Source organism: Arvicola amphibius, chromosome 5 (assembly GCF_903992535.2).
Source record: "Arvicola amphibius chromosome 5, mArvAmp1.2, whole genome shotgun sequence".
NCBI lineage: Eukaryota > Metazoa > Chordata > Mammalia > Rodentia > Cricetidae > Arvicola > Arvicola amphibius.
The window spans coordinates 111951815-111977609 of NC_052051.1; the positions used below are offsets into that span (position 1 = coordinate 111951815).

At 49.4% G+C, this 25795-nt stretch overlaps 2 protein-coding genes and 1 long non-coding RNA gene across 6 annotated transcripts in view; 2 read left to right on the forward strand and 1 right to left on the reverse strand.

Annotated features, from left to right (window-relative positions):
- The window catches only part of Kdm3b (lysine demethylase 3B), a 62084-nt gene extending 58955 nt beyond the window's left edge, over positions 1 to 3129 (forward strand). The window contains 1 exon segment of the mRNA XM_038332057.1: positions 1769 to 3129. Within this exon segment, the coding sequence (XP_038187985.1) occupies positions 1769 to 1849 (81 nt within the window). The 3' untranslated portion in view covers positions 1850 to 3129.
- A 1303-nt stretch (positions 3130 to 4432) lies between these two features.
- Positions 4433 to 12621, forward strand: Reep2 (receptor accessory protein 2). 2 transcript variants are annotated; one of them, XM_038332059.1, is made up of 8 exons: positions 4433 to 4936; positions 6508 to 6580; positions 6898 to 6974; positions 10532 to 10652; positions 10859 to 10972; positions 11169 to 11316; positions 11414 to 11544; positions 11625 to 12621. In XM_038332059.1, exons 1-8 carry the CDS (start codon positions 4905 to 4907, stop codon positions 11691 to 11693), a joined length of 765 nt encoding a protein of 254 aa, XP_038187987.1. In that variant the 5' UTR covers positions 4433 to 4904; the 3' UTR covers positions 11694 to 12621. The 2 variants fall into 2 exon arrangements, with proteins under 2 accessions (XP_038187987.1, XP_038187986.1); XM_038332058.1 differs by lacking the exon at positions 4433 to 4936 and having other exon boundaries at positions 4966 to 6580.
- On the reverse strand, positions 6247 to 19670 carry LOC119815769. 3 transcript variants are annotated; one of them, XR_005285571.1, is made up of 3 exons: positions 19513 to 19670; positions 10836 to 11080; positions 6247 to 7021 (listed from the first exon to the last, which is right to left on the reverse strand). It is a non-coding gene; the product is annotated as an uncharacterized LOC119815769 (long non-coding RNA). The 3 variants fall into 3 exon arrangements; XR_005285572.1 differs by having other exon boundaries at positions 19509 to 19670; XR_005285573.1 differs by lacking the exon at positions 6247 to 7021 and adding an exon at positions 9027 to 9708.
- Positions 19671 to 25795: the final 6125 nt, after the last annotated feature.

Sequence of the window (25795 nt, forward strand, 5' to 3'; positions counted from 1 at the left end):
AAATCCTGTCTCAAAAAACCACATGCTGGGGGCTGGAGAGATGGCTCAGAGGTTAAGAGCATTGCCTGCTCTTCCAAAGGTCCTGAGTTCAATTCCCGGCAACCACATGGTGGCTCACAACCATCTGTACTGGGGTCTGGTGCCCTCTTCTGGCCTGCAACCATACACACAGAATATTGTATACATAATAAATAAATAAATATTAAAAAAAAATAAAAACCACATGCTGCTGATGCTGAGAACCTGGGTGTGGTTCCCAAGGCTCATAACTGCCTGTAACTCCTGTTTCAGGGGATTTGATGCCTTCCCCTGGCATCTGCAAGCACTGGCCTATGTAATGGGATACATGCAGACACACAATACAATACAATAAAATAAAAATAAATAGTTTATTACAAATTAATAAAGAACAGCACTGGGGTCAGCATGATGGCTCAGCAAGCAAAAGCAGCTGTTACCAAGCCTCATAACCTGGATCTGATTCCAAGACCCATGTGGTAAAGGAGAGAACTCCCACCTATGATGCTCAGTGTGTACACACACATGTAAACGTAAGTCTAAAAATAATACAATAGCAGCATCAATTCTGCTGATACTTTTAGGTCCCATCGATCACTTTGTTCTTTTCTGTAATGGTTTTCGCCATCTGACATAACTGTTCTTTAACTTGTTCATTGCTAGTTTGCTAAATTGTAAAACTTAATTAGCTTTGTAAAGGCAGAAATGTGTTTAATTGACAACTTTCCCTGGCACAAATCTAAAAACACAGCTCACAATGCGTTTTTGTTTAGTAATAGAAAAGGACCAGTAGAGGCCCAGGGCATCTTGTATGCCCATCACAGAGCCTCCTATTTTTGTGAAGTAAGATGTCAAACATACATGAAATAAATACACGCATGTACATAGACAACATCATAAAGTACCAGTGTGTCCTTCCTTTTTTGTCTTACCTCACTTTTCTACCCTAGAAATAGTAATCATCTTGTCAGTTCTTTAAAGTTTTTAGCCTGTCAATTTATTTTAATAACTTTAATTAAGTCTTCCGATGTCACATGTAAAATATGTGTCTTAGACTGTGTGCACATGCACTCTAGACCTCTGTCACATTCTTGTAATCCCATTACTTGTGAATCTAAATCAGGAAAATGAAGTTAGAGGCCAGCCTTGGCTAAATAGTACGACCCTGTCTCAAGGGTGGGAGGGGAGCTGGCAGGGTGGCTCAGTGTGTGAAAGCATTTGAGTCTAATTACTGAACCCACAAGGTGGAAGAAGAGAACCAACCTTCATGCAATAGGAAACACAGCCCATTGCCTACCCACACTCCCACTGTTTATTGCTGTGGGGTCTTGGGCAAGGGTATTTTGGACAGTCTTTATTCCAGGTTGACCTCCACCATTGGAATTATAGACATCTGCCTCTGTGCCCAGCTTCAGTTCCCTGGAACTTGATTTTCTCAGTGTCTTTAAACAAGGCTTATGATAAAAATAAGTGTACTTCATAGGCTCACAGCATAGATTAACTAGAAGTCCACATAATAGCTTAGTGACACTGTCCAACACCTAGTGAGAACAGGGGTGATGATGGCTATACACAGTCTTTCTTGAGTGTGGACCTCATATCCTGCATGACTTGTAACTGATCATGGGGCTTGATTTGGGAAGCACACAGCTGGGGTGTCCTCATTTAGCTTTTCAGTAAGCTTGTCGGGGTGGGATATAGACCTGCGTTTGTGAGCTGCCCTGAACTGACAGTGCTAATTCTTCTCCAGGTGAAGAACATCATATACCATGCAGTGAAAGATGCTGTTGGCACTCTCAAGGCCCACGAATCCAAACTGGCAAGGTCTTAAGGCATGGGGAACTTGCAGCTCTCCTGTGAAGCAGGCCTTTCACAACACTTACCAGGGAACGGCAGGGCTCTGCAAGAGCAGAGGCCCTTCCCCAAGCCAGTGTGGTCAGTATTACAAACTCTCCAGCCACTCTTTCTATGCTGCCTCAACACTGAAGGTTGACACAAGAAAATCGCACTGTTCACACACACAGTTTCAGACTCGAAGCTGAGGGTGCCACATTCCATCCAGTGGCCTTTTGGGAATCCAGGTTGCTTGAACTTCGCTGGGCTTTCCTGCACATCTCCTGGTTTGAGACCATGGAAACCAGGAATGTGGGCACACCTTCCTTCTCTGTTCCTCTTGTGCCTAGCTCAGTGGGACTGTGTTTGGAGGCGGAGGAAGTCGTAACTGGTAAAGTAGGGAGATACAATGTGCCTGGTGGAAGCCCGGCCATATCTCTGCACATGACTTCTGACCTGTCCCATTCCCCATACTCTCTGTGAATATGGAGTCTTCAAGACCCAGGGAGAGCCTACAACTTTTCCCAGGAGGCTCCAGGATTAGGAAACGTGTGTATTTAGTGAGACCTAGGTTTGTAGTGAAATAGTTACTATTTCATGAAAGTAGATATTTTTAGAACTTTTGAAATAACACAGTTGTTTTCCTGGACTATGAGGAAAGGCACATTACTTTAGTCTTCCTTTCAATAAAACTCTTTGAAAGATATGATTTTTAGAAATCAGCTGTCCCTTATAGCACAAAATCAGCCAAAGCGTAATTTAAAAGAATTGGCATTTTACTAGAATCCTTTAGTTTCTCCCTCCCTCTCAGTCTTATCTCGAGGGAACAGTTGTCTGGGAAAGAACTGTGTCATGTCTGAGCTGTGGAGCGCTCCCTGCGTGCACACCGCTGACTCCAGGATCTGTTTGCTGACTGCCAGCGTTCCCTTGGGACTGCATATGTTTCCAAATGGGGTGGAAAGTTTGGTTTCCAATATAAGAGTTTTTTTGTTTTTTAGAGTTTTGTCTGGAATTATTTTCAGCAAAACTTTACAACTCAGTGGAGTTTTTATTAAGAATCTACTTGGAAATGATGGAATTCACTGGCCCATAGGTACACTGGGAAATGTATCTCTTCCCGGGTGTACTGCCCTGCAGCCTTGTTTATATGTTCACAGTTACCTTTTTTTTTTTAATAAAAGTCATTTACTGTAGAATACTTTTAATTTCACTTTCTGTAATTTTATTGAAGGGCTGATTGGGATTTCCATGTTCTTATTAAAAAATCTAACAAATCTGTTTGGAGCAGACAAAATTCTTTCTGTGCCAACTTTTCTAAAGTCAAGACTACACTGTGGGCTGCCAGAGGTGCAGTTGGTTTCAGGGCCTCCTGCTGCCCTGCACTTAATGATCCGATCACTCTCTGCCATTGAGTTGTGCTTCGCTGAGAGAAAGAACGCGCCCAGTGAGAGACTAGGCGAGGGACCACCTGAGTTGGCTGGTGGGTAGAGGGGTTGTTGCCCTAGAGTTTATGCTCAGTGAACAAAAAGGGATAAGTGGGGTCCTCCTTCCTTTAGGGTGCAGGATGCGAGAACAGTGCCCTAATGTACAGCCCGAGCACAGCTCCAGGCGAGGCTGTGAGGTCATCCGACTGCACACCATGAAGCGGAAGAGGGCCCCACTGGGGTTGTTGATTAAGCAAAATTAACTGTTCTTGCTGGGTAAGGACAGACTACATTCTAGTTAAAAGAGGTCTTTTGGGAAGGAAGTTGTACAGAAAAGCAAGAGGCATCATCAGAGGCCTGCTTCTCTGAAAACACCTTCCAAAGCATTTGAGCCTGGAAACATAATTATCAAGCTAGAAATAGACTATTTGTGTTTTTCAAGGCTGCTAGGTTTGAATATGAGTCTTTGAAATACAGAACTCTGAGCGTGCCCTTAAGCCTGGTCGGGACATTTTAATAGTGTCATCCACCAAAAGGATTATACCTCAACACAAAGATGCCAGGATATAGCAGCTGTAAAATGGGACAGGGAAGGAGGGCAGTGGAGGGGGCTGCTTTGGAATGTAGTTGCTTTGGTGAAAATCAGGAGGCGCGCTAGCCTACATTCTGGATATAAATGTCTTCAGAAATAGGACATCCACTACCAATTGTACTTTCTGATGGGGGTGGCGCTGAGGTCTCTGGACTTTTCACTGACTTGAGACTCACTCCTCTCACTCCTATCCCCTCCCCATGAAATTAAATTTCACATATCCCTAACCCTAGCACAATTTACTACCCAAAAGTCCGATTAAACCATGTGAACAAATTCCCTTTTACCTGGGAATTGGCGGTTATTGATGAGAACTGGAGTGGACAGCTGCAGCTACTCCTGGCCCGGGAGCCCAGGTGGACGTCCTGGAGCCTGTAATGGGGGAGGAGAGTTTGGTGGTGGGTGTTTGGAGCTTGTAGCCTGTAAAATAAACTTGGTTTTATATCGTAACAAGTATGACTTAGTGGTTTTGTGACCCTCAGCATAGCAGTGAAAACCAATAACATCCACCTTCAAAATGAGGATTAACTATAACTTCTGCCTTATAGGGTAGTTTTGAGGATGCAGTGGAATAACATACAAAGCTCTAAGCACAGGGCCAGCCTGTTAAGCACTAAAAAGCAGCTGTTGCTCCTGGTGGGATCTCGAGGCCTTCAACCTGATGTGGGCAGGGCCGGAGGTGGGCCGAAGCTAATGTCAAAAGGATGGAACCAAAAGGGTCCCCGCCGGGAGCTTGGCCTCCACCTTGAAGCTCAAAGAAAATGAGCTAGCGATATAGAGGCAGGCTGGGCACTGAGGGTGAAGGCGCATGCCCAGCCACAGCAGGTGCTGGGGGGGCGCGCCGACACCGCGGCCTCCCCTTTAAGAGCCGCCACCGCCCACGGCCCGCTGCTGCGGCAGGAACCTCCCCTTTAACGGCGGCAACTCCGCGCTCTGCTGACCCTACAGCGGCTGCCGCTGCTAACTGCAGCTCCTGCTGCCTCCACCGCCGGCTTCGGGCAGCGGCATCCTCGCCCGGGCAGGGTCCCCGCCCCGCCATGGTGTCCTGGATCATCTCTCGCCTGGTGGTGTGAGTGCCGAGGCGGTAGCGGGGCTCGCCCGGTGGGGGATGAGGGGGGCCGGTGATGGAGGGCGCGGTATTCGAGTCTGGGACGGATTAGCCCAGGGTCCCTATGTGGTGTCCTCAGAGACAGAGATGTGAGACCGAAGACTGGAAGGGGAGCAGCCTTACGGGAGTATACAGGCCTGGTTTCCCAGAGACCTCACCCATATTATTTTTAAAACCCGTTTATTCTTAATTGCCTTGCTCCTGCGCCCTCCCCCATCCTAGAGGCTGAGCAGCTACTGATTTATAAGGGGAGGCGGGCACATCCCCTCCCCCACTGAGCAGTCTAGCCCAGCATACAAGACTTTCCTTTCCCTCGGGAAGAGAGTAAGACTGGGGAGCATGACAGGGGCCTCATCATTCCAGAGCTCAGATCCCAAAGCTTTCAGACCTTCCCTCCTGCTTCCCCAGCTAGAGGCTGGATGAAGACACCTGCCCTAGGCATCCAGGGAGGAAGTCTGGGCCTGGAAGCCGAGGACAGCGTGGGGAGGTAACAGGATGGATGTCTATTATCTGCCTAGGATTGGGAAAACATTCGGTAGCCTTGATCCCAGACACATTGTAACGGTCACATTGTGGAGCTATGGCCCTGGCACCTCCCCCGGATACAGGAAGAAATACCTCCCTCCCGCAAACACATGCAAGCCTAAATGTTGGCCTTGAGGATTCTGTCCCACTATCCAGCATCAGCACGGGCAGCAAGTGCCCCATCTTGGCAACACCCACACTTGAAGGGGCCGGGCTTCAGAGCCAACCCTTCCTCTAGTTCAGGTTCTGCCCCTCAGCCTCCATCAGGACTGGCATACCAGAAACCCCACCCTTCTTCCCAGTCAGTGTTGTCTGTCACAGGCCTGTGTCCTGGTTTCCTCTCAGCCCATTGGGGTTTCCTCTTCCCACCCGCTAGAGGCCTTATCTCTCCGCTTGGCATTCCGAATAATTGGTTCTCTCCTGGCCTGGGCAAACTCCCACCCCACCCCCACTGATGTTCTTTCTGTAATCTACAGTGGGATGCTCAGACAGGGCCTTAACTGTACCTGATCTCAGACCATAAGCCTCTTTGTCTCTTTCAGGACCTCCTGAACCTGTGCCCTCTGGTCCCAAGATCACAATAGTTCTGACTGCCAGGTTGGGTGCTGTTAGGTGATGTTAGGTTCTCTTGGAGAATTGGTTCTACCCAGCCTGTCTCTGAGACAAGGAAGTGGAGAGTATGAACAGATGGGTTGAGTGGGCATTAGGCCAAGAAGGAAGACATCTCATGGCAGTGACCAGACCCCTTAACTCCCAAAGCATGTTTGTGCATCGCCAAGGATTCTGGCTGAAAGGACCACTTTGGATCCTCTAGCCTCTGGGTCTAGGGAAAGGGCTGGATGTGACCTTGGAGTCTTTACTGCTCTGACCTTAGTTCTTTACTAGAGCTCCTCAGCCCGCTGATGCTTCTTCGGAGCTCTGTTCCTTTGCGCCTTAGCCCCCCGCCCCCAAGGGCTGATGCAGAGCTGGGAGGGAGGAGGGCCCAGTAACCATGCCTGCCTCCCTAGGCTCATCTTTGGCACCCTGTACCCAGCCTACTCTTCCTACAAGGCCGTGAAGACCAAAAACGTGAAGGAATATGTAAGTGAACAACATTTAACAAACGGGGGGCGGGGCATTTTGTCACATTACAGGTGGGGGGAGACTATGGCTTCGTGCCATGCTATCCAACGAAACCCTGAGCAAAAGTGGTTCTGGGATGTTCCCTATTCTCCACCTAGACAAAGGTCCTGGGGACTTTCTCCCAGGACTTCAGTAGAAAGCAGGCAGCAACATGGGGTCCTGGGTTTCCTTGGCTTAGCCCGGGTGTTCAGAGCTGGTATTCAGGCAGCCGGGGACCTTGGTGTTTAGATACCCTCAGGCCTAGGCCCCATTTAATGCTGTCCTTTGTCCCCCAGGTAAAATGGATGATGTACTGGATTGTCTTCGCCTTCTTCACCACAGCAGAGACACTAACGGATATCATACTGTCATGGTGAGGTCCACTGGCTGCTCCTTGTGTCTCAGGACCCAGACTCTTCCCTGTAGAAGCCAGACAGATAGGCAGAAGGTTGAGACCCAGGCTAGAGTTACTCCAACTTCCAGCAGCCCCTGAGTGTCCTTAATACTGTACTTAAGGCCTGATATCAGCAGAATAAGAACAGATATAGCAAGCCGGGCATGGTGGTCCATGCCTTGAATCCCAGCACCTGGGAGGCAGAGGCAGGTGAATCTACATAGCGAGTTCCGGGACAGCCGAGGCTACCCTAGCCCAGAAGCTTGTCAGACTGTCCTCATTTCTGGTGACAGCCATAGCACCACAGTGGAATTCGCTGATTTTGTGTCCACTCCTTTGTCCTTGTTGGGACTGTAGACAGATGGCTGTTTCCTAAGCCTTGTCTTCCCTGTGTGTGGGACACTGGATGCTCATATTTCCAAGGCATTGCGCTAATGGGCCTAAAGTACAGGAGTGTTACAGGGACGTGTTACTGCATGAGCACGCTCCTCTTGAAGAGGACAGTACATGGAATTTGAATCACCTGTAATCCCTGGGGACCATAAGGTATCCCAGCCTGGCCTACGTAATCTCAGTGCAGGGGGCAGAAAGGTGGCTCATCAGCAAAGCTCTGGCCACATAAGCCTGATGACCTGAGTTTGATCCCTGCAAGCCAGGTAAGAGTGGAAGGAGAGAAGCAGCCCCAGATACTGTCTTCTGACCCCCACATGTGCACTGTGCAGAAGCCTGCACCCAACACACACACGTGTGCTCATGCACATATCACACATGAGTAAGATTTTTTTAAAATTTATTTATTATGTATAGTGTTCTGTCTACATGTATGCCTGCAGGCCAGAAGAGGACACCAGATCTCATTGCAGATAGCTGTGAGCCACCTTGTGGATGCTGGGAATTGAACTCAAAACCTGTGGAAGAGCAGCCAGTGCTTTTAACCAACGAGCCATCCCTCCTGCCCCCATGGTTAAGATCTTTTAGAAAGGCAATAGCATCTAGGTGGTGGTAATGCACACCTTTAATCCCAGCACTCGGGAGGCAGAGGCAGGCCGATCTCTGAGTTTGAGGCCAGCCTGGTCTACAAGAGCTAGTTCCAGGACAGGCTCCAAAGCCACAGAGAAACCCTATCTCGAAAAACCAAAAAAAAAAAAAAGCATAATTTTTTTCTCCTCTTTTTGTCCCTCCCTCCCTCCTTTCCTTTTTCTCTCTCTCCCCCAGATAGTTTCACTATTTATTTCTACCTGGGTAGCCTGGAACCCTTTATGTAGCCCAAATTGGCCTCAGAAATTCAGTGATCCCCAGTCTCTGAAATGCTATAATTATAGGTGTATAATGCACCACTATGTCCAACTTTCTCTTTAAAAAAAAAATGTTTGTTTTATGTGTATGGGTGTTTGGCCTGCATGTATGTCTGTGCACCACCTGTGTGCCTGGTGCCAGTGGAGGTCAGAAGAGGGTGTCAGATCGCCTGGAAATGGAGCACAGACAGTTGTGAGCCGCCACGTGGGTGCTGGGAACTGAACCCAGGTCCTATGCGAAAGCAGCCTATGCTCTTAGCCACTGATGGCCTCTTTTCTTCTTTCTTTCTTGCTTTCTTTTCTTTTCTTTTCTTTTTGTTTGTTTTTCAAGGCAGGGTTTCTCTGTGTAGCCCTGGCTGTCCTGGAACTCACTCTGTAGACCAGGTTGGCCTCGAACTCACAGAGATCTGCCTGTCTCTGCTTCCCAAGGGCTGGGATTAAAGTTGTGCGCCACAACAGCCTGGCCCATCTCTTTTCTAAACATGCTCTCCTTAATACTTGGACCTTCCTTCCCCAACAGAGGGCTCCCTTCCCCTCTCTCCCCCACGTGACAGCTTGTCAGCCACGCGTCTGACCTTGCTTCTTTTCCTTGCTTCCGTCCTCCTCTTCCCGGAAGTTGCTGAATGGAAAGCTTGCCTGCCCTGGGATTGTTTGTTTGCTTTCCTTCTACGCTCTAATAAAGTTGTCCTTGACTTCACAAAACATTTTTAAATAAGAGGCAAAGAAAATGTAAAGATTGGAAGACAAACTATCATTTCATTTGTAGATAATGTATTCACCAGCTATAGTTTCAGTAGAGAGAAGGTAATTTGGAAATTTGTTAAAAGACTCTGGGTGGTAAGTCTAGATTCCCTGGGCACAAGTGAAGGAGAGGGCTTTGATGAGGGCTTTGTGAGATGTCGAAGACTTGCGGGAGGTTGGGGCCTGGGAGTAAAAGCCTGGGGGAAATGGAGAGCGGTACTCAGAAGGCAAAGGACCGAGTGCCTGTCAGTGATGCGAAGGGCACTTGATGCTGGCGTCCGCTGCTAGTGTGAACGCAGTGTGGACGCAGTGAGAATACCTCTCAAACAGTTCTTAGCTAAAAATACTGAAGGGCTAGAGAGATGGCTTAGTGTGTGAACCTTGCCATGCAGAACCCATGTTTAAAAGGCAGTGATGGTGAATGCTTGTAATCCCAGCTCAGGGAAGCAGAAAGATGGATACCAGGGCTGGCTAACAGTACCCAAGGCTGACATCTGGTCTGCGCAAGCGCGCGCGCACACACACATACATGAAAAAACTCAATGGTAGAGAGCTGAGCACATCTGAGGCCGATACTGAAAAAAAAGAAGAAAAAAGGGGGTAGGGGTCATGTCATGGCAGCAAGGATCAAGATCCAGATACCATCCCGGTCCTCATCATGGAAGGAGGGCGAGAACCTGGAAGACAGGTGACATCCCTCAGCACACAGGAAGGAGAGCTGCTTGCTGGGGAAATTCCTTCTGGGGTCTCTTTTTGCTTTTTGCTTTGTTTTCTTTTTTGAGACAGGTTGACCCTGAACTCCCTGTATAGCTGAAAATGACCTGAACTCACGATCCTTCCCAGCTGCCTGAGATTGGGGAATATATCCCATGTCTTTGGTTTGTGGTTTATTTTGAGATAGGGTCTTAGGTAGCCCAGAGTGGCCACAAATTTGTGACCACCTTGCCAAGTACAGGGATTATAGGCATGTACCCAATTGGGGTCGCTCTTTCTTTCTCTTTCTTTCTTTTCTTTTAAATTATTTATTGTGTATAGTGTTCTGCCTGAATGTATAACTGCAGGCCAGAAGAGGGCATCAGATCTCATTATAGATGGTTGTAAGCTGCCATGTGGTTGCTGGGAATTGAACCTCTGAGCCATCTCTCCAGCGCGCTCTCTCTCCTCTCTCTCTCTCTCTCCCCCTCTCCTGCCTCCTCTCTCTCTGACACAGAGAAATTTGTGTAGTCCTACCTATCCTAGAACTCTCTCTGTAGACCAAGCTGGCCTCGAACTCACAGAGATCCGCCTGCCTCTGCCTCCTGAGTGCTGGATTAAAGGCGTGCGCCACCGCCGCCCGGATTGGGGTCACTTCTTACCTTCCCACATGGAGTCTCAGTTTAGCATCCACCCTTCCAGTCCTCTTGGAAACCTATGGCCCCAGAGCACTAGCGGGGAACTGTTCGGGGTCGATGCTACTCGATCCAGGATCCCCTAACTCACGCGCCTCTGTCCTCCCAACAGGTTCCCCTTCTACTTTGAGCTCAAGATTGCTTTTGTGATATGGCTGCTGTCCCCTTACACCAAGGGCTCCAGCGTTCTCTACCGCAAGTTCGTGCATCCAACGCTGTCCAACAAGGAAAAGGTTCGTCCCCACCTTCAACTCTTCCCAGCCTGACCTAGCTGAGGCATTCCCGTGCCTGCAGCCACATACATTTCCCCGGGGGTGGCCAGAGCCTGCGGTAACCTTGTAGAGCCCAGCTTCCTGGGTCGGGCCATGTCTTTGCACAGATGTGAACAAAGGTAACTTGCCTGCCTGCAGCCTTACCTCTCAGTCTCCCATCCCCGCAGGAGATCGACGAATATATCACACAAGCCCGAGACAAGAGCTATGAGACCATGATGCGGGTGGGCAAGCGGGGCCTGAATCTGGCTGCCAATGCCGCAGTCACAGCTGCTGCCAAGGTGAGACGGGGGTGGGTTCATTCCCGTGTCCTCAGGCCTTGGAGACTTTGGGTTGTGCGGATCCAGGCTCCAGCCTTGTTTCTTCTACTGTCTGGTCAGTTTCCTCATCTGGACAAAGGGTACCCAACACTATGGTAACCTCTCTCTCCACCCCGCCCCTCCCTCCTGCTCTCTTGGTGCGTGGTGGTGACCCTAGGGCCAGGGGGTGCTCTCCGAAAAGCTCCGGAGCTTCAGCATGCAGGACCTGACTCTCATTCGAGATGAGGATGCATTGCCACTACAGGGGCCAGATGGCCGCCTCCGACCTGGCCCTGGGGGGCTCCTGGACACTATTGAGGACTTAGGTAATGGCAGGCCCCGGGCTGGGGGAAATAGGACAGAGCTGAAAAGACCAGACAGACGCCTGAGCCTTTATTCTCCCCCACCACACACACAAACTAGGAGATGACCCTGCCCTGAATGTAAGGTCCAGCACAAGCCAGGCAGATTCCCGGACAGAGACCTCAGAAGATGACCTGGGAGACAAGGCACCCAGGAGGACCAAATCAATCAAAAAAGTCCCCAAAGCTGAGGTGAGAACATAGGCCATGGCCTGGGGAAACTGGGACGATGGAGTGGGACCAGGATGAGCCCCATCATCCTCTCTCCATAGCCGGTGGCTTCCAAGACGTTGAAGACCCGACCCAAGAAGAAGAGTTCTGGAGGAGGGGACTCCGCTTGAGGCCCCGCCTCCCCCCACCCTTGCAGCTGTAGGCCAATAGCAAGCACTGGGGGGAGCTGCAGCCCTAGCCCCTCCTCCACAGTGAGCCGGACCCGAGAACCCCCTAGATGGCTGTTTCTAGTGCCTCCTTCCCGTGGACACTCCTCCAGAGGGGGCTGGGCAGAGAGGAGGGAGGCACAGTTGTAGGGTTGAGGCCGGAAGCTGATGGTGACTGAGCCCTTGAGGATGTGGGGGCTTCCCGGCCAGCGGCGCTCTCCGGCTGCTCTAGCCCCGCCCCGCCCCGCCCATCCAGTGCCTTGCTGAAGACCATGGCCATCCCCCTCTGTGAGGCCTGCCATGCCTCCACCGCTCTCCCTTCAACAGGGGTAGTGGCCACTGTCCAGAGAGACCAAGGAGGGGGCCTTAAGGCACCTTGAGAAAGGGAAGAAGTGGGGAGGGGGTTGCTCAGGCCCAGCTCTGAGTGAAGACACGGCCTTGCCAGAACCGTAACTGTAGGGCTGTCTGCTCTCCATACCACCAGAAAGAGGTGGGATCCCAAGGCCGTGCTTGCTGGCGAGGTTCAGCCCTGGTCTTTATCCACCCCTGCTGGTCTCGGAACCTTTGACAGAATGAGGCTCCAAGGGACTGTTCCCTACCCTTCCATCCTTGGTTTAGGCTGGACTCCTCCACTCCTAGGGCCCACTATGGAGGTCCTGCCAAGCTGGCTCCTCTTCTGTCAAGGGGACCCATCCTACCTTGCCATGGGGTTCCCTTCCTGTGCCAAGCATACTCCTGTCAGAACCAACCTGGACCCCACCCCTGGCCCTGGGACTGCTAGCTTCACTTAGGGCCAAGTGGAATCTGTGAAGAAGGAAGAGGAGCTGAGCGGCTCCTGATCCCATAGTGCCCACTGGATGAGCCAATAAATTAAACTCTGCCACCTCCTTCATTATGGCCTCTGCGTTATTCTTGCCCCACCAAGCCTGTAGAGGCCCCACTGAGAAGACTCGGCTGTGAGGGGGATCGAAAAAGGCCAGAAGAACACAGGGAAACTAGTTAAGGGTTCTTAACCCCATAAGTTGTTTTACACCCCAGAATCTCAGATCCCCTCATATGTTAACTCTAGGGACAAGGACCCAGCAAGGTGCCCAGGGGAGAGAATAAGATAGGCTGCTGTTAAACAGAGCTGTAGATGGGGCAGAAAAGTCCAGGACTGCGGGAGTAGGGTGAGGGAAGAGAAAGAAGCAAAGGAAGTTTTGTGGACAAACCAGGTCTGTCGGTCTTGGGGACAGACAAATACTGGGGCACCAAATCCTGGGACCAGAGTTTAGTGTGGAGTCAGAGAAGGCAGGGCCCTGCATGATTGTGGGTTCTAGGAAAGGAGTCTATGAGGTGTGGGAAGAGGCGGCTTGGCTGAGGTGGTAGCCCTGGAGGACCAGGATGTGTGTGCCCTCCGGAACTGAGATGTGAGAACATAAGAGGGCTCTTATGCCAGGTGGTGGTGGCGCAAGCCTTTAGTCCCAGCACTTGGGGAACAAAGGCAGGCAGATCTCTGAGTTCGAGACCAGCCTGGTCTACAGAGCAAGCTCCAAGACAGCCATAACCGCACAGAGAAACCCTGTCTTGAAAAAACAAAAAAACCAACAGAGGATCTTTTCCCCCAGAATCCTCTCATCAAGCCCTCTGAGGGCTTTCCTTTCACCGCTGGCCCTGTTTAATTTGTGTTTCTATTGCTGTGATAAACACCATGACCCAAAGCAGCTTGTGGAGGAAAGGCTTTATTTCAGTGGACAACTCCTGGGGCCCACTCCATCACGGAGGAAAGTTAGAGCAGGAACCAGAGCAGAGGCTGTGGAGGAACGCTGCTCACCGGCTGGCTCCTGTGGGTCCTCCAGCCACATTCCTGTACTACCTAGAATCATCTCAGGGGCGGTACTGGCCACAGGGAACTGAGCTGTCCCACATCTGTCATCAGTTAAGAAAATGCACCATGGGACTGGAGAGATGGCTCAGAGGTTAAGAGCACTGGCTGCTCTTCCAGAGGTCCTGAGTTCAAGTCCCAGCAACTGCATGGTGGCTGATAACCATTTATAATGAAATCTGGTGCCCTCTTCTGGCATGCAGGCAGAACATTGTATACTTAATAAATGAATCTTTTTAAAAAAAAATCTGACAATCTCTTAAAAAAAGAAAAAAAAGGGGCTGGAGAGATGGCTCAGTGGTTAAGAGCATTGTCTGCTCTTCCAAAGGTCCTGAGTTCAATTCCCAGCAACCGCATGGTGGCTCACAACCATCTGTAATGAGGTCTGGCGCCCTCTTCTGGCCTGCAGGCATCCACACAAACAGAACATTGTGTACATAATAAATAAAATTAAAAAAAAAAAGAAAGAAAAAGATGCACCACAGACTTGCTTATCTGATGGAGGCAATTCCTCAGGGTTTCCTCGTCTCAGATGACCCTAGCCTGTGTCAAGATGACATAAAAGCTGGCCAGCACAGCCATTGAGGAATTCAGCTTTTTATTTTTTTAATTGGAAAGGAGAGGAAGGTACCAGTCAAAAAAGAGACTCAGTCTAGAAGATCCCCAGAAGGTAGTACCATGCTAGCACGTACCGTATAACCAGAAAAACGGGTTAGGTATTCTGTACAAATTGCATTTGCTACATATCGCGTGTGTGCACGCATGCACACATACACACTCACACACACACAGTGGTAGTTAGGAGACCAAGATTCCGCATGAACAGACTCTACATATACATCTGGGCTTTTTTGTGTCAAAAGGAAGATGTTCAGATTTCCAAGCTCCTTGTTCTGTTGCCATGGAAACCTTCAGGCTTCCAGAACTAGGCACAGGGCCTGCTTCCTGTGGTGCAGGGGAGGGGAGGGGAGATGGAGAGTGACAATAGTTGGAAAGCCTTTTAGGAGAAGGTTGACTGGTGGGGCACCCTGGGTCTGGGTGACCTCATGCCGTCCCCTCATTCCCTAGGTCTACCTGCCCTCGCTCCTCTCCCTCAGATCTTTTCAGGCTAGAGGCGTACAAAAGACGTCCATTAGAGCTAGGTGGAGGGCACTAACTGCATGGGTCCTCATCAGCCTTTGATGGGTGGGGTCTAGTGCTACATCACACGTCCAGGCTCCTGGGAACATTAGGCAACCCTCCAGGACTATGTTCCAATCTACGATGGCCTCAGGCCTGAAGCTGCTTTATCTGACTCCTCCTCCCTTTTTGTGGGTGTCCCAACCTCCCAAGAACCTGCTTAAAATGGGATTTCCAGGCCCTGACGTCAGAGGAAAGCCAGCAGCTCCCTCGAGCCTGTGCCAGCTCTAACGTGATTAGCAGAGCTAAGTGCAGCCTTGCTCAGCCTACAAGAAAGCAATGCTAACAGAGGAGGGAGGGACTTGGGACCCTAAACAGTGACCTGCCTAATCTGTGGCATCCCGGGTGACAGAAACATGTTTCCGGGTCGAAAGACCCTGCTGGTTTCCCTGCTAACCTAAAATTCAGAGAGTGCATGATCATTACCGGGAATAATAACCGAGAAGTTATTTCTTCTCGGTTCTGGGTCTCACGCCTGGCTCGAGGAAGAAAACGGCCATCTCAAGTCAGTCCTGAGAGCTGGACAGCGGCTTCCGTTTGGATCTTACCCAAGCATAGGCTGTGGGAGCTCTGCCTGCAAGGTGTCAAACGGTCCACTAGGTGGCGCAGCTCCCTCCCAGTGTGAGAGTCCATCACCAAGCAGAGACTAATCTCCAATGGCTCATGGCCTGGAAACCAGAAAGCCTCATACTCTGCTCCACGCAAGGGGAGACTAACTGGGGAGAACGCATCTTTGAGAGTAGACAGAACAGCTGTGGGCTCTTCAGCAACCTCGGCCCGAAACCAGACTGTGTGCACACCCGCCACTCAGAACTGGAGGTGGACAGACAAGACACAGAGAATGAAACCTTCTGGGAAGGGTCTTGCACTGCTCTGGGTGCAGGAGGCAATGTCAGGCTTCTTCCAGGAGGGGCCTAACCTGGGTTTCCAAACCAGCATCTGAGAGACACCTAGTGAAATGGATTTCAGGGTCAGGAGAGGCAAGGGGCAGAGTTGGGGTTTGTGGGGAAAGATTTCCAGAGTTGATGTGTCCCTGGACCTGGCCACGGTGACATCTCAGGCCTGCCCTAGGCTTCTCTGACCCCTGGCCTTTTCCATTATTCTCATCAAGGATATTGTGAAGTTGGGAGAGAGAACAAAACGCCTACCCACCCACCACCCCCCTACCCCCCCACACACACCACACACACACGCACACCACACACACATGCACACACATGCACACACCACACACACGCGCACGCACACACACACACCACACACACACATGCACACACACGCACACACACACATATGCACCTCCTAAAATCCCCAAGTCTTGCAGGGTCTGGCAGGGTCTGGCCTCCAGAGATGCCACCTTGGTGACCTACCTTTCTCTGACCTTTCCCTCCAACTGACCCTAGTGGCCCTGTATCCCTGATGAATTATCCTCTCCTTTTGTCCCAGCCAGATGAGTGATCAATAAATTATGTTGCCTGAAATATTGATGGCGAGTTTTACACCAGCATCCCTCAGCTGTGCCTGGCAGCTGTGCCTGGCAGCTGTGCCTGGCAGGGGCATGACCCTCCAGATAGCCTTTCACATTGCCAGCAAGAGGTTTCTCTTAGGCTGAGATTTCCACCCGTTCCCATCTGAGCCAAAACCATGACTCGGTTTTAGCAAGAGGAAGATTGTGAGCGATTAACTTCACCCTGAGGAGGAGGCTTCGGCTGAAACAAGCAGAGACCTCTCCTGATTGATTTCCCGTGATGCCATCCCGATCCTACTATAGTTCCCTGTCCACCTTGGGCCTGCTAGGTCTCCTTTCTTTCTGAGTGGCCTGAGCAGGAGGATCTTCATGAGTGGGGATAGTAGGGAACACCTGTAACCCAAGCCCTCAGGAAGTAGAGGTAGAAGAATCACTCCCAGCTGAAGCCAGCCTGGTCTATATGAGGTCCAGGCTAGGCAGGACCACACAGAAGACTCTTCTCACAACAAAACAATACACACGAACAAAATAAAAGTGATCATGTGACCAGATGTCTCTGGCCCAGGCCACTGGCATCTGGTTGGTCTCCAGCATGAAGGGTAAAAAGAGGAGGGAGAGAGGGGAGAATTGCAGACAAAGAGAGGTCTTGCTCCAACCCACGGCCACCCTCCTGACTCTGCTCGGCAAAAGCCATGGCCTCTCACATCAGTGCATGGCGCTTCTTTCTGCCTAAGCTTCCTGGCTCTCCTGCTTCCCTAGGTCTGCTCCTACAAGTGCACAACTCTCAGCTCAGATGGCTGCCAGGTGTCCCCTCCAGGCCGCTGCCACATCTGCCCTTCCTGCTGGCAGCCCTTTTCCTTAGTGCCCTTTCTCGCACACAGATGGGAGGCGGCCTCTCAGCCACACGCAGTTCTCGCTTTAATTCAAATGCTAAATCGGGAAGAAGAGCAGTTTCACACTCCATATTTAGCCTGGGAGAGAAGAAGTGAGACAGCGTGGATGTTACCAGGGAAAGCAGCCTGGGCCTGGGCTTGGAGATGTTGGCACACATGCCCAGAGTCCAGGAGAAGAGCCTGGAACCTTTGTCACCTCACTCCTAAAGCTAACCACCCGGAGCCACTCAGCGGGCCCTCAGGGAGTATGTGGGCATGGCTGAGGGAGGCGGGGATAAGAGCTACCTGGAACAGCAGGTGTGGCAGTGTAGAGCACCTAGAACAGTGCTCCGCAGTTAGAAGCAGGGGATTGTGGGCCCAAATCTAGGCTGAGCTCTTTAGTGACACCTGTCTCAAGACAACAAAGCCTATCCAGAGAGGCACAGGTAGACACAGGCTGTCACCTATCTAGAGAAGCACAGGTAGACACAGGCTGTCACCTACACCATATGGCTGTCACCATAGGATAATAATTCTGAACCCACCACACTGGGACACCAAAGTTTTCAGCAGCCTAATTCAAAGTAGTCAACAAACAAACAAACAAACAAAAAGAAGGGGCTAGAGAGATAGCTCAGTGGTTAAGAGCACTTGTTGAGTTTTTGGGAATGTGAGTTCAATCCCTAGCATGCTCATGGTGGCTCACAACTATCTGTCACTCCATTTCCAGAGAAGCTGGGATGCCCTCTTCTGACCTCCCGAGGCACAGGCACACACATGGTGCACAGGCAAACATGCAGGCAAAACATTCACTCACGTACATAAGACAAAAATAATAATTGATATGGAAACCTCCCACATTAACATAAGTGGACACACAAAATGTGAACTCTACATGACATGGTGCATGACTTGATCGTCATACAGGAAAGCTACAATAGGAACAGTCTACAGAAGCCTGGTGTGGGAGCACAGGCTTTTCATCTCAGCACTTGGGAGGCAGAGGCAGGCAGATCTCTGAGTTTAGAGGACAGCCTGGTCTACAAAGCAAGTTCCAGGACAGCCAGGGCTACACAGAAAAACCCTGTCTCAAAAAAAGAGAAAAGAAAGAATAGAAAAAAAAGAAAGAACAGTTCATAAAAACATCATGCCAAGTCCCAGATAAATATGACACCAAAGACTGCAGTGTGTTTGCCTTATCTGAGGTTCCAAGAGGAGTCAAGAACATAGACAGAGTTAGCCAGGGTTGGGAGGAGGGGACAGAGAGCACTTGATTAATGGTCATGGAAGGATTCTGTCTGGAAGGATTAAAAAGTTCTGAAGTGGACAATGTGGACAGTGTATGTAATTAACAGCCCTGGGTCATAAATATGAATTAAGAGGTAAAAATGGGAAATTTTATGTGTACAGAGACAGGGTATCTCTTCATAGTTCTGGCTGTCTTGGAACTGACTATGTAGACCAGGCTGGTCTTGAACTCACAAAGATCTGCCTGTCTCTACTTTCCAGACAATTAATTTTTTGACAATGTTAGGAATCGATCACTGATCCTCATGAGTTCTATTTAGGCAAGAATTTTACCCTGAGTCCAAGGTCAGCTTCAAGGCAGGCATACTGCCATGATGACCCTCTGCACCTAGATGGGAAGGAAACTGAGCCTTGGGATTCCTAAACTAGTCTGAAATTCCCTTTGTAATTGAGGATGACCTTGAGCTCCTGACCCTCCTGCCGTAACCTCCCAGCTTGCCGTGGATCCTCTGCCTGTCTGTCTCCGCTAGGCTAGGCTGTGAAGCAGCAAGAGCAGGGTTGCAGGAGTCTCCTAAACTCCTTTAATCATAGAACAGACGCGATGTTTGGTCAGTAAATATGACGTGATAGAAGTGACCTGTTTGTTTGTCTCTTGTTCCCCCCTTACTCAAGAACTGCAGAGAGAGAGAGAGAGCTTCTCGGATTCATTCTGGGACCCCAGAGAGCAGATCTTGGTGTAAGTCAAAGTTTAGGCAAAGGGTTCAGAAGTCAGACCATCTTGAAGAGAATCCTGGTTCAATTCTGTGACCTCGCTGCCTCTCTGCACACCTCCCTGCCTCTCTGCCTCCCCATCAATGAACTGGGGCTAACAATGAGACCTACCCCACAAAGCCCTGTGAAGACAAACGCTGGGTAGCACTAACCAGAGACGTCCCACAGCAAATGTGTGCTGGGAGGGGTGGGCATGGACAATGCACCCAGAGATTAAGGACAGCCGGCGGAAGCACACACTGACACCACTGTGTCCTTGGCATTCCCGGGTTTGTTAGGATGGGAGTAACTGAGGACAGTTCCCAATCAGGTAACCCCAGAAGGTGCCTGTCTCCTCCCCCCATTCCTCCTGCCAGGTCTGCAGAATCCATGCTTACCCACCAAGAAGCTGAGCAGCCTGGCGCTGGGCGGTGGTGAGGGGCCAGAAATAACCCGTTTCTATTCCTGCCTTTCTGGGCTGGGTGGAAACCCTGCTTTTTGAATCTAAAGGCTGCTTTCGACTTCCTGCACACCAGTAGGGCTCTTATGTAACATTCCCCTCCCTCTCCTGCCCGGAGAGCTTCCAGAGATTTCTGCAGCCGGCTGGCTTTGCTGAACACTCAGCTGGGGGTGGGGAGAGCAGAGAAAACAGCACAGGATGGGTTGTCCTCTGAGTCCCGTGTCCTCACCGGCTCAGATCCAGCTCAGATCCGGCAGAGGGGCTGTGCAGCACAGGTCAGAGCCTCCCTCAGTCTCTGCAGGGCACCCTGGGGCAGGAAAGCTCCTGAGAGCCTGTCTATAGAGTCAACTCCCTCCTCCCTCGACAAACCTCCTTCAGGACAGACTGTGCCACCTCCTCCAATTCTCCATGCCTCAGTGGCTTCCGTTTTAAGACTAACCTAACTCTGTCTGCTCATCACTACTTAGGGCTCTGAGGACTTGAATCAAGCTACCCACACCACAACTGCCTTAGGCAATCCTGAACCTGGTGCCAAATTCCTCTTGGTCTCTTTTCTACAAGGCCTAGATCATGTTTGTTTGTCTGTTCATCTGTTTACCTGTGTTTGTGTGTGTCTCTGTGTACATGTGTGAGTACATGTGTTCGTGTGTGTGAGTATATGTGTATATGTGAGTCTGTGTGTGGGTGTGTGTGAGTGTATGTCTATGTCTGTCTGGTGTGTTTCTGGGGATTTAACCTGGGGAATCAAATGTACTAGGAAAGCGCTCTACCACTAAGTCTCGCTGCAGCCCCTCAGGGGCCCTCTCAGACCATCAACCTGTCTGTTTCAGGCCTCAGTACCACTCTGCATGGCCTTCCCACCTAGCTGAGGTCTCAGGGTTATAGACGAGGGGATGTGACTTCTCATTCTGGGATAATCCTCTTCTCTCTCGTGTCCCTGTTTTTTTGTCCCCTACTTCCTTCCCACCTCATCTGTGGCCTCTCCAAGCGGCTTCTCATCTCTCAAAGGCCTCCATAGGTGGAAGAAAAGCTGTACCCAGGAACATTCCGGGTCAAGTTGTCTGGGTTTCGGTTGGGGCCCCTTAGCCATCGGAAAGTGTGACAGGCAACCCAGACAGAACCCAAAAGAGTCACTTCCTGAGCACTAGGCTAGCCACAGAAGCGGCAAACCACGGCCTGAGCAGCACACGTGGGTGCTGACGCAGCCTAGCTCTGGGAAGAGGAAGTGGGGATGGAAAAAGGGGTTTGTTTCCTCTGAGAGCTGAGCTCGCTTGCTTGGCCTTTGGTTGACAGAGTAGATGGCCCACTGGCTCTCTACTGGAGACCAGTGACCAGGTCCTCCCTCTCCTCTCTATTTTTAGAGCATGGCAGACAGCAGATCTGGCCCTAGCAAGAATCCAGGTTATCCCGAGCATTCCTAGGGGTCCAGCATCTCTGCAGGCCCATGCAGTCTACCTTCTTGTAGGCCTTGGGACACTTTTCCATCTGAGTTGCTGGGTTGCTATTCCTCATAGGCCCAATCTGTGACTTGGCTCCTTGCCCTTTGTATTCCAGACCATGCTTGAACTTCCTGGCATCCTCTTCACCAGAAAAATTAGATGTGGGCCCTCTGGCCACCCCACTGTCAGCTGGGCCTAAGAGCGTCTCACTTCCCACTGTACAGTACAGTCCTTGGGATGTTCTTTCTTCTCCATCATCTTTCCGCTGTCCCTGTCTACCTAACTTTCTCCTCCTCCTCCTCCTCCTTCTCTTCTCCTCCTCCCCCTCTTCCTCCTCTTCCTCCTCCTCTTCTTCTCCTCCCCCTCTTCCTCTTCTTCCTCCTCTACCTCCTCCTCCTCCTCCTCCTCCTCTTCTTCTTCTCTTTCCTCTTTCTTCTTCTTCTTTTCCCCTGAGACAGGGTTTCTCTGCAGCTTTAGACCCTGTCCTGGAACTAGCTCTTGTAGACCAGGCTGACCTCGTGCTCACAGAGATCCGCCTGCCTCTGCCTCCTGAGTGCTGGGATTAAAAGCTACCATGGCCCAGCTTGAGACAGAGTCTTAGGTGGCCCAACCTAGTGACTTGAAATCTTAGCAGTCCTCCTGCCTCTGTCTCCCAGGTACTAGAGTCACCAAGTTACACGACCCTTGCAATATCTAACTCCTTTGGACCTCTTAAGTCCCTCAATGCTGCTTGCTAAGGAAGTGCTTCCTTCTTCTTCTTCTTCTCCTCAGAGTCCAGGCTTGTTTCTACCCGCTGTAAGTTCCTCAGAGGGGCGGGGGCAGCTACACCAGAGGCCTCGCTGCAGCTGAGAAGGATGTGTTGCTACAGTAAGGATAGAAACTGAGGAGATTTGGTTTCACGAAGCGAGAAGGGAATGCACTGTGGAGCTGAAGATCCAGATAGAATCCCAGACCTAACTCAGGGTAGGAAAGGTTCTTTTCTCTGATCGCCCTCCACCTTCCACTGGCTCCATCCTCAGGCAGGCTCTCCAGTCCTGAGGCTCACATTCCATTGGCTTTGTATCTACCAAAGAAGGAGGATTCTTCCTCAGGAGTTCAAGAGAAAGTCCCAGAGTTATCTTCATTGGCCTGGTTTGTGGCACATGTCCATCTCAATTCAGTCACCATAGGAAACAGAAGCTCCTAGGTTAGAAGATCCTATATAGCCAGGCCTGGGTTACAGATCTACTGTAACCCAGTTACAGTTACTTAGATTTAGGGGTGGAGTTATCTCCCTCCAACCTCAGGAGTGGCAGCAGCTCCTCAGAAGAAATTGTTGGCTGAGGAATATTCCAAAATCACAGTGCTAGACACACAAGAGATGGAGACATGCAGATAACCCAGCTGGACCGCACAGTAGACTCATGGGGCAACTGCTTTGTCCTGGCACTGGGGCGTGCGTGTGTGCACGTGTGTGTGTGTGCGCGCGCGTGCTTGCTTCACAGTCTAAGGAATGCTCCACTCATAGGACCAGGGTCCTTGCCTGGGTTGCCTTCTCCGGTCCATGATTCAGTTGCTCCACAAAAGCTTTCTTTTCTAGAATCCCACAGGTGATTCTGCTGACCATTGAGGTTGAAATTTTTCTGCTCTAAGGAAAAAAAAGTCCTATTGCAGCAGGGAGGGTACAGGGTAGGAGCCAGAGAGGCAGCTGGTGGTTAAGGGCACAGGCTGCTCTTGCAGAGAGGACCCTGGTTTGGCTCCCAGCAACCAAATAGATGTTAAGACAGTCTGTAACCAGTTTCAGGAGATCTGGTGCCGTCTTTGGGACTCCATGGGCAGTTCACAGAGACAGTGCACTTGCACACACACAGGCAAAGTACTCATACACATAAAATAATTAAGTTTTTTTTAAAGGATACAGAATAGCTGTTAGGGATCTCTTCTGTTAGGATTGGAATGCTTTTCTCTTGGCACAATTTTTTTTTGTTGTTTTTCTTCTCTTTTTTGTTTTTGTAAAGATGGGGTCTCATGTAGCCCAAGTTGGCTTCAAAAGCGCTAAGTAGTCAAGGATAGCCTCGAACTCTTGATTCTCTTACCTAACTTCCTAAGTATTAGGATTATCAACACGGGGCTGGTTCATGCCAAACTAGAACCAAGGTTTCCCTGCATGATAATCCGTCTATTAACTGAGCTACATTCCCAATCCCATTTGGGTTTTCTTGAAGGCTGAGTGAGCCTTCTTCAATGCTTACTAATTGCAACGCAAGCCCTGATCTTGGTAGTCGGTAGCAGGCTGCGTAAATTTCATTCTGTGGAACAACTCTCCCACATGAGCGTCGTTAACATTATTTTACCACTAGAGAACGCGAGACACAGAAAGTTTGGTCAGAGGACCCTAGCAGAGTGGGGAAAAGGGACATTCTCACACAGGAAGCAACTGACGCTGCCTGTCCTGGCCAGGAGCCTATGGAGAGGCACGCTACTTATAGCCCGTAAGTGAATAATGCAACGCTTGGCCAAAGAACTTAGGATGGTGAGTTCAAACACAGGGGAACCCTGGTTCATTGCTGGATTCCTTCAGCTGCTTTTTTAAGGGGGGTGTCAGAGCATAGCTGCCTTCCAAGCAGTTGACCCGGGTTCGATTCCTGGCCAACGCACCAGAATGGCGCCCACGTGGATAATTGAATCCACAGAAAGCCTGAGAAAGCTTGGGAAAGAATAGAGTAAAGCATGTTTTCTTGGTAGCAGCTATTTCTCAGGTTTGGCTTTGCTTGCTAGAGGTAAGAAAGCACTCTCATCTAAGAGAGGCTTCCTGACTCAGCTTTAGCTGCAAAATCTTGCAGCTCTTTTAAGAGGTCCTGCCACGAAACACTTAAATGGTGTTGATGAAAAGCTGAATGTTTGTTTTTCAGTTTTCAGCCGTAGCAGGAAAAAAGCTGTGCCGTTTTAAAATGCCAGCTGTCTGGGCCGTCCCACCAGGGCAAACTCTGACTCTTTCAAGCAGGCGGTCCTGACTATGGAGCTTTTGAGTGTTGTTTAACACTGTTGCAGCTTGCTTGCTGGCAGGGACCTTGAACCGCCACAGAGTTGTGGTGATAAACAAGGCTATAGCCGGTACCTCTGCCATGAGGCTGGAAAGCTAAGGAATGGGCTGGATCTAGCTGTCAAAGCCACGGCTTTAGTCCTACTGATATTGTTTGGTAAATTAAAGACTCATATAGTCAGAAAAAGAGAGATATACAGTAAAAGAAAGATTCAAAGTCGAAGAAAACGTCAAAATGGTTTACAATGTGTTGGAAATATATGCAGGCTAAAAGTTAAAGTTCTTAAGAAAAAAAAAAAGGAAACAGTTGGGTGTGGTAGTACACACCTTTCATCCCAACACTTGAGAGGCAAAGGTAGATTGACCTCTGTGATTTCAAGGGGCAGAAGTGGATTGACCTCTGTGACTTCAAGGTGTGGTAACACACGCCTTTAATCCGAATGCCTGGGAGGCAGAGACAGGCAGATCTCCAGGAGTTCACGGTGTGGTAGCACACACCTTTAATCCCCAGCACTTGGGAAGCAAAGACAGTGGATCTCTGTGAGTTCAAGGACAGCCTGGTCTAAAGAGTTATTCCAGGACAAAGATATAAAGAGAACCTGTCTCAAAAAATAAAAGTAAAAATAAACGAAATAGAGGTTAAAATAAAGCTGCACAAAGATGGAAAATACACAGAGAATCTTGATACTATATGCTATTGTGCTCTCTTTGAATTGTTTGAATGCTGAGGAAGGAGCAACAGCTGCTAAAAGATATTTGTTTATAAATGCTGCTGAACTAATCCAAGATAGATATTTTGAAAATACATTGACTTCAGAATTTGGATCTAAGGATATGATACTTTGGAAAAGAGATTCTTCTTTTATTTTTACAGAAAATGAGACCCGTTGGATTGCTTCTATCCCAATATGGTATGATAGACCACGCCTTCCTGAAAGGTTGCTGTGAACACCTTCAGAAAATTACTTCACCCAACTGATGACTGAGATGAACCTGGCACACAGGTTACACCATGAAAGATCTGATTAACAGCGTCCCCATTCAGCAGGAAGCAGTTTGGAGAGAAATAACTACGTCCATATTCCCAAATATTGTTTATAAATGTTCTTTTACATTTAAAGGGGGAGATGATATAGATATGAATAATTTACATTGGTATAAATTTTGCCTTATTGATAGAAATTTAAGGTCTATTTTGTTATATGTATATGTATTTCTAATAACGATTAAGGTATTGTGATTGTGTAGTTCATTTAAAAATGTAATGTATAATTAGGAAATATAGGTTGCTAATGAATAATCATTGATAATAGTTAAGCTTGTAGTCATGTTAGTTAGATTTTCTAGATATATAGAGATATATTTCAGTTAGATAGGCATACTTCATATCTTCCAAAGACTACAGAATATTGCATTTTAAATGTCTTAATAACTTAGGGTTTTTCATGACAATGAGACATGTCTGCTCCTGGCAGCACCAATCTACTTCAAGAGGAAGATGGGCATCAAAGAGGATCCTTATTGAGTTTGATAGCCATTTGGGCAAGAAACTGCTCTTGCCTGGACTATTGCATAAACTGGACATAGAGAACCCTCAGAGAGAGGACTGCTGAACTTGCCTAAAAGTGAGATGATCTTTCAGGATTCCTGATTCATGAAAGAGTCTGCAAGACATTCTGCAGGACACAGCAAAAAGTGACTGAACTGTCTTTGAAATTTCTTGCTTTATGGAAATGTCTGCTGGAAACTATGGGCCTGAAGGCC